This window comes from Tauraco erythrolophus, chromosome 17 (assembly GCF_009769465.1).
Source record: "Tauraco erythrolophus isolate bTauEry1 chromosome 17, bTauEry1.pri, whole genome shotgun sequence".
NCBI lineage: Eukaryota > Metazoa > Chordata > Aves > Musophagiformes > Musophagidae > Tauraco > Tauraco erythrolophus.
In genome coordinates this window covers 3,029,897-3,042,582 of record NC_141481.1, presented here as the reverse complement: position 1 = coordinate 3,042,582, position 12,686 = coordinate 3,029,897, and the positions used below count along the sequence as shown (strand labels likewise).

At 39.0% G+C, this 12,686-nt stretch overlaps 1 protein-coding gene across 1 annotated transcript in view; it reads left to right on the top strand.

The window, feature by feature from the left end:
- The window catches only part of GRIN2A (glutamate ionotropic receptor NMDA type subunit 2A), a 174,004-nt gene that overhangs the window by 107,086 nt on the left and 54,232 nt on the right, over nt 1-12,686 (top strand). The window contains exon 3 of the mRNA XM_086622012.1: nt 5,143-5,257. Coding sequence (XP_086478138.1) covers nt 5,143-5,257 — 115 coding nt within the window. The remainder of the gene's footprint in view (nt 1-5,142; nt 5,258-12,686) is intronic.

The following is a 12,686-nucleotide window of genomic DNA, read 5'->3' as shown; positions in this document are numbered from 1 at the left end:
GTGGTATGAGAGTGCCTATCCCGAGGACATGAATATTTGGGAGGAGGCTCCCTGCCTGGCATCCCAGAGATGCAGCCTGTGGAGGGTGCTGCCAGGTGGGGACTTCTCTGATCACTGTCACTGGTGAGGTTCCAGAGGCGACGTTGCATCTGCTTTCCTGTGCAGCATTGCGCTTTCATTCTGTTGCTGTGTTTTTTCTCACATCCCCCAAAGAAGTTTATGAAGCTGAGACTAGGATTGATCTTTGTTTGAGACAAAGTCATCTTTATAATTTACATAGGTGCTTTTTCCTTAAAAAATGCACACCACAGAATCTGCTAAACCTTCTTGCTGTTGCTCTCAAATACTTGCATCTGTTAGGTGAACACTTGCGTATCTTGCATATACGTATATGCATATATATGGTAAACATCAAAAGAAATCCCATAGCTTGCAAACATGTTTCCTGTTGCATAACATAGAAGCAGAAAGTCTCAAAGATTCTGTTCCAGGAGTTGTTGCAGCTTTGCTGCGGTTTCAGCTGGTTTCACACAGTATAGGAAATCCTTACTAAACACCTTATGGGCAAAAAAGGTTCATGTCTTCTGTAAGGAGACTGGCCAGAAAGGTGCTTCTGCTTCAGCAATATTGTCCTTTAGCAAATGGTCTTCTGAAAACTGAGGTCTGCTAAAGACTGAGGTCTGATCCTTTTGGCAAAATCTTCCCCCATTTGTTAATGGAAATGAGAGTGAGTGAAGTTGTGATATGACACTTACAGGGTAGGAAAACCCACCTTATTCAAATGTGTTCTGTCTTTCTGGATAGTCAGGATTTTGACATGGATAAATATTGCATAGTTTTGGCATTAATTTGAAGCTTTAACTGAATTACTTGATCTTTCTGAGTCTACAAAAAGTAAGTTGGAAGCCTTAAGAGCAGTTTGTAACCTTGGTGCCTCAAAGGCTTGCTGTAAATACAACGGGAAGAATGTTCTGCTGTAGTGTTTCAACACTTCTCTTTTAAGTTTTGTTGGGGAAGGTGACAAACAAAAACTAATTGTATAAATGTTTAAAAGTGTTTGAAATATATAGTACAAGCTTGGTTAAACATTGCATGTTAAAAACCTGTTTTGGATTCAGTGTGAGAATAGCTTAACTTCTGCCCCCCGAAATCCCATTTTTCATACATCTATCACCTGGGGAATCTTAAAAACTTCCATTGGCAAAAGTTAATTAAGACTTCAGTGTCATAATACCATCACAAGGCCTCCTGCTCTCATGTTTTTGCAAAGGTTATTGCATTAATGAGGTATAAAAACAGATTAACTACTAATCCAAGGTGTATGCTGAATTGCTCCCTTAAAGTAAGGAGTTCAAATAATCAAGCACCTCATTTAGTTAAGAACAGGAATATGCAATTCCGAAACTACTTCAGAAATATATTTTGGTCAATTCAGAAGCCAAAGACGTCTTGCACAGAATTCATTTTGGACAAGCTTAAAACTCTGTAAGAATAGCTTATAATATAAATACTTTATTTTCCTCATTCTTCCTAACGAGGAACAGAAAAGCACACATTTGATTTTTGTAGAGACAAGCAGTTTAGGATCTTTCTTTTTTAGGATTTTGGCCAGTAAAAGCAGAGCAGGACTTTTGTCCTTTGTGGAAGAAAAATGACAATTCAAAAGGGAATGTAGATTGTAGGCATTGGTTTCTGAAGAACAGAGGCAACTGATGAATTTCATACAGAAGAGTGTGCTTGGGAAAATAATCTCTTTGAAGTTCTTTTTTATTGCTGCAATTTGAGAAACTAGAGCAGCTCAGACTGCATCACTCACAGATACGTTTGTATATGACTCAGGCAATTCAATTTTAAGCGACTTTTGCCGATTAGCAACTTTTTTTTAACTTGCAAAATGCATTTCACTACTAAATGGCTGGTGAATTCATAGTTTAAAAATATATATCAAATTCAGTTTTTCAGTTTAGGTTTGTGGTTCCTCTTTCTTTTTGGAGCACTTGAGCATCACTGCAGCTACAGCACTGCATAGTGTGGTGGTCCTTGACTAGTTTCTAGACTAGGGCATTTGCATAGTAATCCTAAAATACGGTGAACGGTGTTTGGAATCTTTGGTAGTGATCCTACCAAACTACATAAAAAAAGATTCTGCTCAAATCCATCACGAATGGCTACATCATTAAAAACCCAACTGGACACAAAAGCCTGATGTAGTACAGCATGCGTGTTTGTGGTCCAGCCCTTAGGAGGAGACAAAATGCTTGGCTTCCTGTTTTATTGAAATTAGGTGATTTCTGCCTGGCCCCGTAAGATGATGTGTTCATTGCGGGGGGTGTTATTTCATGTGTATGAATTGGGAGGGAACCTGTGAGGGAGGGTGCAGAATTACGAGTACAAGTAGTGCGTGTTGTCACATTACATCCTTGTTTTCCCCTTGAGGTGGCTTCCTGGGCATTTTATTCCTTGGGTGTCTTTGATTTTCAGCAGTGAGTGAACGTTATGCTGGTTTCTTAAACGTATGCACAAGCAAATTCTGTCTGGTGGTTTGATACTTCTTCTCAAGGTGGCACGCAAGCTTTTTATTCCCAAGAAAGCTCTTTCAGTGCTGGATGAAAAATGTAATATATGGGAAATTAGTTCAACTGAAAAACAAAGTTCTGCCAAGAGGAAAATTTTCACACCGAAAGTCTGTCACGAAATATGAGTTATTACGATTGCTGAGTTTACAAATTACTGTCAAACCATTGTTAATATGGCTGTTTAGGGCAGTCCACACTTAATTATTAGCTACTGCGATACTATGCCATTATTTCTTCTGGGTCTATATACTTTTATTTACAGTGCTTCTGCTATTGGGATTTTCAGGCAGCTGTGTCAATAGCAAACCTTCCCCTTTGAATGTGGAGCTGAAGAGTTTTGTCTGTCAGATTCACTAGGAGAAAACGCTACTGTTACAGCTACAAAATCAAACAAACATATAAACCAGTGTTTATATCAGTTTCTTGTGGGTAAAACATTAAAAAGCAATGTATGAAGTATAGTTAGAGTAACTTTAACAACCTTCAGAACACGTGTCTGAGGGATGAAATGGTATTGGTGTCGAGTTGAACTTCAGAAGGAGAGCATCTGGGTGAAAACTTGGACTGAATTGCATTCAATGAAATACTTTGAGAATTTAAATGCACTTCAACTTCAGATCATGCATATGGAGTGGAGAGCACACTATCTTCTGGAAGTGCCATGGGATGTCCAAGATCTACCTCTCACCCATGGGATAGCCCTGTCTGGCTCACATCGATAGTCTGGAGTTTTGATTTTTTTCGACATGACCAAAGAACACGAGTGCCAATACCAGCCTTTTACAATTTCGCTTTCATGCCTGATTTTCTTAGAGGAGGGAATTTCAGATAATGTATAAAATGATAGCTTTTTGCAATATCACAGTCTAGGGAGCTTGACCTGTGTGCTGTGGTAGTTCAGACACTTGGCAGTAAGTTCCCTGTATTTGTGCTTTAAATAAAACCTGCAATTTCTCATCCCTCTTTCTGACCCTGGAGCAGTGGAAACAATCTGTTCTCATTGAGAAACACTGAAGCTATGTGGAACCGGAGCAAATATAAATATGGGTTTCTGTTAGAAATCTGTGAAAAATTCTGAGAGAAAATTATTTTTGAGGAAAGTCAAGTTTGTTAGATGGCCAGAATCTGGCGTTTCTGAATCAAAAAAGGAAAATGCTTTGAAAAAGAGGGTACATGGTTCAATGATGAACGGAAAGCAACAGTTATAAATTCAAAACTATACATACTAATCAGGAAATGGACAACCAAGGTAGACTATATTAGAAGTGGTATAAACTCAATAAGGAATTTAAGACCTTCAGGGGCAAATCTATGGCTAGAAAAGCTATAGGACACTGTGGAGTTGAAGGATATCTCTAAGGTGATGAGTAGAGTACCAGGATCCCTACCCCAGGGCAGATCAGGTCCACTGCAGTATCTGGCTGCCGAGCGCTTCTGGCCATGGCTGGTGTTCATGGAGCCGCCTGCAGTGTCATTCACCAGAGTTCATGAGTGTTCCTCGATGGCATAGTCCAGGTCAGAGCAGTGACTTAGTTGAGAAGATGCAATCATTGATAATGACAGGATTGCTTTTAAGAAGTAGTATTCTGTCCTTAGGACATGCAGGTTAACATGACAATATGGGAGAACGGAGAAAGCAAACAACAGTACTGTGGCACATCTTTGAAGAGGTACCTCTTGTTGTAGCACTCAGTAATTTTCTTCTGTTGACATAAATTAATACAAAATTTTAAGATGAGTAAGTCTTCTCCTTTGTAGCTGAACAAAGAGCCTATGGTAAATAGTTTTATTGATTCAATGCCCAAACTGGTAAGTCTAAAGGAAGGAAATTTGGGATTGAACATTTTCAACAAAATTTTTTAAATCCTCCTTCTTCCTTTATGTTTTATTCTGAGTCCCTCTATTTTTTTTCTATTCAAAGTGATAATTAGTTTAAATATCTTTTTAAAACCATTGAAAATTAACCTAAATTAAAAATGTTTAAAACATTTTTCTTTTTTCTTTTTGAGATTACTGCACTGAAATATTACTGACCCCTTCAAAGTTTTTGTGACTGTTTTTGGTTGAAGGAACTAGTGAAATTTATCCAAGCGTTACAAAGACGCTGTGTGTGGCTACAGTGTTGGGAAGGGCTGACAGGACTCTTGGAGGTCTAAACAGGTGAAGCCAGCACGCACTTCTGAGTATTACTCTAGTGAGACAATAGTATGATGTTATGTACAGAGCTGGTGTAGACATGTTTAAAAGGGTCCTGAAAAACTGGTGAGGTTGCACAAAGTGCCAGAAAGATTATTCATGGAGTGTACAGGTCATGCATAATGTGGAAGCTGCTTTACAAATGATGTATGTGTTAGAAATCATATGTAAACAATATTTTGCTTTGTCTTGTGCTAAGGACTGCCTGGAAATGCTCAGACTCCCCGTGCTGCAAATGTAGGCTTTTCACAGCGTTACCAGGAGTTGGTGCGTGTGTTTCATCACTGGTGCTGATGACTGAACTAACTTGCTCATTAACTGCTGGACAGCTCATTAATTTTTCAATGAACTTTTTTTCCTTGCCTTCTAGGTTTATGATGAATGTGACTTGGGAAGGTAAAGATTTGTCCTTCACAGCAGATGGTTATCAGGCACATCCCAGGCTGGTGGTGATAGTATTGAACAACAATCGCGAATGGGAAAAGGTGAGCATTACCTCTGGGTGAAAAACGTGACAGGAGGTAGGAGAGACTTAGGTAGAACCCTATTAATGACAAGTAGACAGATTAATGTCATGGATGTCAATGATTATGTTCTGCTGTAGCAGGTTTGTCACAACAGTTCAGAAAAGATAATTTTACCTTATTCTGAGTAGGTCTAAGGAGTTTTAACAGGGAAAGCAACATATCAGGGAAGATAAGCCACGTGGATTTCAGAAGTTTTCTGTGAAATGCACCTTGCATTTCTTCTTACACTTTAGTAAAATAAAATGTATAACTCAAAAAGCTCCAGAAACTTGGGCCTTAACTACTTATATTTGGGTGAATTTGTATATCTTCACAACTCTAGTCCTTTTATTTGCTTGGTGTTGTACTCTCTGACAGATTTTAAAGTACTCTTTTAAAAAAAAAAAAAAACAAACCTGTGAAATTTCTGTTGAATTGACGGATAATCCCTATAACGTTTGCCTAAAAAAAAAATCAGAATCTTGATTTGTGTTGTCCTGGTAGGCAAGTGATCTCCATAAACCTCTATATAGACTAGAAGGAGAAGTGTTAATATCAGAGTTAATTGTATATGCAAGTATTAAAAGAAAAAGCTTATCATGAGAATTTTTTCTTTAAAACTGCTACCTCAGCCTGTGATTGTTTTGGCTCTGAGTTTTGCAGGTTATCTGTGGTCCCATATTTTAAAACAGAGGCCCTTAGAAACTGTTTACAATATGGAACTGTAGGAAAAAGTACATCTGTATCATCCACCAGTTTTATTTCAAATTCAGAAAGCATGATCCTGCATTATCTAAATTGCTGACAAAAATCTACAAACTCTTTTTCTTATAGTTTTAGGATCCCACAAAATCAACTTAAAACTCCAGTTTGTAAGACTGCAAGACTCTTCATGATGTTGAATAATAACGACAAAATAAGAATTACTGAAGGACATCTCAGTAAATATGCTAGTCACGCAAAAACACAGAGGACACTACAGAGAGTAGTCCTAGATTATGTTATGTATTTCTTTATGTTCATTTGATGCAAATTTAATTCTCTGGATAAATTTAATCCTATTCAAATGTGTCAATCTGAATCTTTGGAGGAATCTTTTGCTCAGTAACCATTATGAAAATTTCTTACCCTATTTTAAAATTCTTCAACAGTCTGCATATCATATATAATATTCTGCAAAAAAATATTATACCACTCAGGGAATATTAGTATGAGGCATCAAAGGGAGAAAATGTTTAGAGAGGCAGCCAACAATGCTTATGGTATAATAATTTCATATATTTTATGTCTTGAAACTTCTCTGAAGAGACCATTCAAAGGATAAGGGGAGATAAATTTGATGTTTTTGAAAAATGAGCTAACAGCAGAAAGAAATGCTGCCTGTATGAACCGACATTATTTCTAAGAAGTAACTTCAGCCTGTTTTAACCTTCAGGTGACTCCCCTATGAGAGAGTGGAACATTTGGTGCAGGTTTTGCTGTATCTAACTGTGTATGTTGTATGGCAGCAGTGCATGCTCCACCTACTGCGCGGGACTACAAGATTCTCTGTAGGCTGATGCTTATGTTGCCTCTGCACATTTTTCCGGCTGGTAAATCCCTTCCTGCTCATTGTTGTGTGTGAGGGGCTTCTAGGAGGATAAAAAGAGTGACTGAAGGGAGGCTCCTGCCCAGAAAAAAATTTATACATCTGCTTCTAGCTGCCCCTTTGCTTTAGAGCCCTTTTGGTAGCAGGCCAGATGAGTTATTTGGTAGAGACAGCGTGCCCCTAGCTGCAGCTTTCATGTCTGCTTCTCTGTCGTAGGACTGTGGGAAGGGGGCCAGGTTTAATTATGTCAGAGGGGAGAAGTGAAAGGCGGCCAAGAACGGGCTGTCACCACCAGAATTATTCTTCTGACCACAAGCTGATCCATGCCTCTGTGGATGAAGACAAATAAACTGACTAATCAATTATCCTGGCAAGCTGGATGTAGCTCCGGGCCATCTCAGAGCACCCCACGTTTATATCAGCAGAGCATCGCTGTGCGCTTCAGAAATAATAGGACAGTTCCTCTGACTTAGAGACGTGAGAAGACCCATGCCCACCCCCTGGTTTATTTGAACATCTCTCTAGTGTTGTCTTGACGTCCTTTCCAAGTTGCATTTCTAACTCCATATCTCTTAGCCAATTTCTTTCTCCTTTTTCCTTTCTCTTTGCACTGTTTTGCTCAATTTCAAAACTGTCAAAGTTACTCATCTGAGATCTAACATTTCCTGCTCTGTTTCCAGACAGGCGCATGCTTTTACTTCCAATTACAGTATTGCAATGAGTATCACAGAATTGTTTTATTGAAGTCTTATTAAATATTCTCAATCCTATATGGAAAACATCAGGTCCTAGAATCTAATTAAATGATTTACTCATGTGAAAAACTGACAATGCAACAGCCTGCTAATCCTTGTAATGTAACTGATGTACATAGAAATTGTGAGTAGCTACTTTATTATTTATGTAAGAAAGAGTAATTGTGTTTTATGGAAGATTTTTTATCCAGTATTCTCCTGAAAACTTAAGATTTAATATTAAAACTCAATTTTATTTGGTCTTAGGATAATAATCTGCTTTTACTTAAATACAATATTTCCTTGGTCTCAAAATTGATATACTTGACTCGAGGCTTGAGGTTATAGAAAATCCATTCAACCATAGTTGAAGAGCATATATCTTACCCCTAGGAAAATAAGTTCCTTTTCCTTTACAAACCACTCATTATCAAAACTTTGAAGTGGTAACTTCACATATAAGTGGGGTTGACTGAGGGATTTGTCCCATATCAGATTCTGAAAGAAGCTGGTTGGATGATAATAGTTTGAAAACTGAAAATCACTTTTGGGCATGTTCAGCAGGCATCCAGCAGGGATATTTTGACAGATCCTAAAGCAGCTACTCAAACTTCTGACATCAACATTCATATTCTTGCTGCTAATCTTGACAAGGAAAGGGGCTGCTGTTCTCAGGCAAGAGATTTTTCAGAAGACAAGCTTAATGTGCTTGTTTCAGTGAGACTTGATAAATTTGCCAGAGTTAACAGTATTGCCCAAATAACACCAAAGCGCTGCAGGAACATTGTGCTAATGCTGAAAAAACCTGAGAGATCCAGCAGTACCAGCTGCAACTCCCTCATCAAGCTTATCTCAGGGAGGTGTGACCTGAGTGTCTCACCCAGTCCATTAACTTCACTGAGTTGCAAACTTCACAGTCTATTAGTCTGTCTTTTTTTTTTTTTTAATATAGAAATAAAACTGATCAATCCAATATTAAAACCCATACTAGAATGTTATTAGCAGTGGAAAAATTAGGTAATTTAATTAGCTGTACTTATCGTATATGGTAAGTAAGGTAGGGAGGACTGTGTTGCATTTAAAGATGAGTGTATTCCATGTGTAAAGATGAGTCCAGGGTAAAAACAATTTTTACTGGTGCTCCCAGATCAGTACAGATAAAATTACCATGGTAGGTCTGTATGCTGGGAGAATCTGTGAGATATAAAAGTCCTACATTTTTGTAGTCAATGAATTTTTACAAGAAGCAAGAGTAGCAGGTACTACATGGCACAATTGCTAGTTAAATGCCATTGCAAGAACCATTACTTACATCCAGTTTTATTCTAAATGTAACCAATCATCTCTAACTTCCTATTACTGTGGAATTTAATGTAGAGCTTGATTTTGCTCTGATTAGCTAGCATATGCCAGACTTACCAGCTCTGTGTGAGGCTGTACACATTTGTATCTAAGTAGGAATGAGTGGGCAGAGGGTGCGTGATTCCTGCCTGGAATAAATGAACCAAGGTCTTCACAGAGAGCTCCATCTGGCTACTAACATCCACCGTCACGTAGCCGAGAACAGAGGGCCATCATATCTGACGGTCTAGCTCAAACTTCACTGGGCAAGAACTGAAAAACCTAACACTCGGTCAGATTTCTGACAACTTTTTGTCTGAGTACTGTGATAACAAAAAGTCACTGAGGTGGTACAGGGTAGTAACTGATTTCAGAGCAGGAGTCATGACAGCTGAAGGATCCTGATGCCTCATGATAGACATTCCCTAAAAGTTGTGAAGAAATGCATGTATTTTAACTAGAACAGATGAAATTGCTTTATCTAGTCATCCATTTGCTGGTATAGCTTTTGTCAGTAGCTCTGCGGCCCAACACGATGCATTATCTCTGCCCGTTGCAGGGACAGTGTGCTCTTCAACATCTGTTGTCGTTTTCTTTGTTCCATCCTTGTTGCTTAGTGTATTTAGTGTATGTGAATATGCCTGTGCTGACACTTACTGTCGAGTGCAAATTGCATATTGTTTCTGTATCAGTGAGCTTTTGCTCAGCCTTAAGGCCTTTCCTTTGACCTTCACTGTACTGAATTGTTTGAATTGCACCAATTATTATGCGGCATTTCTTAAATCCTGTGTTCCCAAGGAGGATGATTCCCTCCTCTCTACTGCTGTAAAGGAATCACAGCTACTGTGGACAGGAGTGATGAAGTGTGTTTTGCTCATGTTCTTCACAGCTAATATTAGAAAGGAAATTAAAGTGTAGGAAGACTTTCAGAGCAGTTCTTCCTCTCTGAAGGTAAAGGTACGGCCATCTGGATGCTTCTGGAGAGCTGCAAGATCTTCACTGGGTGCAGAGGATGACAACAAGTGTTCCCTCACTGGGAGGTTGAGGAAGGGGCTGTCAGTTTGTTTAGCTTTTCCTTTCTAATGACACGATCAACTTATAAAACGGCTTCTCAGGCACGAGTGTGAACTCATGCTACGTAGAGTTATTTGGGACATTTCCCAGTACCAAAACTATACCAACCACTGAGGATTTGGTAAGTGCTAATTACTAATTCTGTATTGAAAAATGAGGCTGCAGGAGGTGGTAGCTTTTCTTTCTTCCCATTTGTTTATGTTCGCTCTGGGCACTGTTTTCCTTCGAGCCCGGCTGGTCGCAGTGTCGGAGCCTTCCTGGCAGCGTAGGGAGCAGCCATGAGGGACGAGCGATACATTTGCATACCCCACATGAGATTTTGCAGCAAATTTTGAAAACTTCAAAGTCTTTAAATGGACATCTTCAAACCACCCAGGACTGTGGTGTACTGTAAACCACTCCCTATTAATAAGACATGAATATGCTTGCATCATACTTTTTGTTTAAATTTAGACCGCCATTGTGAAATACAGACCTTCAGAAACGCGGAGCAGCACGAAGGTTTGCAGCAGCAGGTGCACAACAGATGCTGGTTCTGGAGGAAGGGTTTTGCTGCAGTGCTTTGTTCCGCAACTGCCTGTTATTGCTAACCCGACAAACTCAATTTATGCTTTCTAGTTATGGACTTAAAACTTGCCACAGTAGCTCTTCCTTGTACGTGGGAAAGTGTGATGAAATAAAAGTAATAAATAATTTTTCTATAAAGCAAGATCAGTTAGATTTTGCATTTGCTGAGCATTAACTTCTTCACAAAAGTGAGATATGCATGTGTGTTTAACGTAGAAAGAACATCCCTGAAAATTTTTCTCTTTTCAGAGGTTTAGTCGTGTAGTCCTGGGAGTGCATTTAGTGCCCATGTTGTTATGTAACATTCCTTCTTACAAAAGGATGATGACTGTGTCTTGTGTACAGCTCCCATCTGCTGGGAAGAGGGTGATAGGACCGAGTTATTTGTTTGTTTTCCGTGCGATATGCCGGTGTGACAGACTTTCTTTCTGTGCCAGCTTTGGCACGCAAGGGAGAACATACTCTGCTCTTTTCTTTCTCTGCTCAGGATCTGGCCTTGCTCTTTTTCTCTCATTCAGTGGTCTCTGTGAGGGTGTGTGATTAGGCTTATGTCAATCATCCTCATATTATTTAGAGATTGCTTTAGGGTGCAGTGGGAGAGGGGTCTCTCTGAGGTACAGCAGTGCATAACTTTGCAAGTTGTCTGTCTGTCTTAGGCCAGCTGTATTTATCTAGCTGTTACACAGAAACACACCAAATTCTTCATTATCACTCTCCTCACTACAATCTTCAGAAACTAAATAGGCATGCATGAGGTAGTCCAACCCTGTATGTAATACAGTGAGTTTGTAAGGTGCTTTAGACAAGAGTGGATGAGACGAGGATCGCATAATTGTTAATTCAATCCAACGTCGAACAAGGTCTTCCATGTTCTCAGCTACTTTCTGCTTTCCTTCTTGTATCCTGTAGAGATTAAACCAAAGGGAATATTCCAGGCTGCGTATCAAGATGGAGAAGATAGGAAGGAATGTGCAAGTCCATACATGAAGCTGGGTTTTGCACCTACAATAGTGAATCAAGGGTTTGATTTGTTATTGAAACTGTATTTTTAAAGTCCTTTTGGCCATAAATAAGGATTTTTATAATTTGAGGTAGGATCTTTCCCAAAAATTACACTATTGCCCTTTTTTCAAGTGAGGGACATTTGTATTTCTCTGGTATCACATCATGATTGGTCTGACTAGAAATGACAGAAATTTATCATAAATGTCTGGATATTTTGTGGCATTTCCACACAGGAGAGTGTGTGGAATGCACAAATGCACACTACTGTGTTTATGACTTTAAAATATTTCTTAATGCAGTTTTACCTTCCCCTTCCATTTTTTAATCTGGCAGCACAGGTATTTCATTGTATATGTTGAGAATCAGCTGATTTTCACTTTTAATTTCTCTAGTAATGTTAATTGCATTCTTAGGAGGTCGAAGCAGGAGAGCTCTCTTTCTAGACATACTTTTGTGCTCTTTACACTCTAAGCATGCAATTGTCTTCTCCATTGTTTGATGTGCTATAAACTGTAACTAAATGTAGTTAATTGGGTTTAAGGTTGGAGCATAAATCAAATTTTCAGACCTGTCTTTGAACTATTCAGTAGTTTCATCTTTCAGGTTGCGTAATCCAGAAGTCTAAACGTTCTTCCTGTACTTTATTTAATGCTCTATTAAATGATTGTCATTTTTAAAAAGTCATTTTAGCTGAATGGAAAAGAGATTTTACCTAACACATTTTACAAAAATAGCTATATTTTTCCCATGTTCTACGTATGCCTAGAGGTGCTAAGGAAATGATTCTTCAGCACATGAGATTTTGTAACAGCACACGGTTGCAGGTGAAGATGACTGTGTGTTACAGCAAAATGGGGATTGATGGGGATCTTGAATATTCTTAATCTTCCAGGAAAGAGGCAAGGCATAGGTGAGGAAAGGGATGCAGGTAAGACTGAGCAAACTGCACTGATTCATCTACAGGAAGAGGAGGAGTTGGGGACAGCAGGAGGCATAGGAGAAGGTGACAGGAGGCGAGAGGAGGAGGGAAAGACAACAGGAGGCAAGAACAGTAGGAAGAGTTTGAAGAAAAGGAGGAGGAACTGAATGAGAAGGAGAC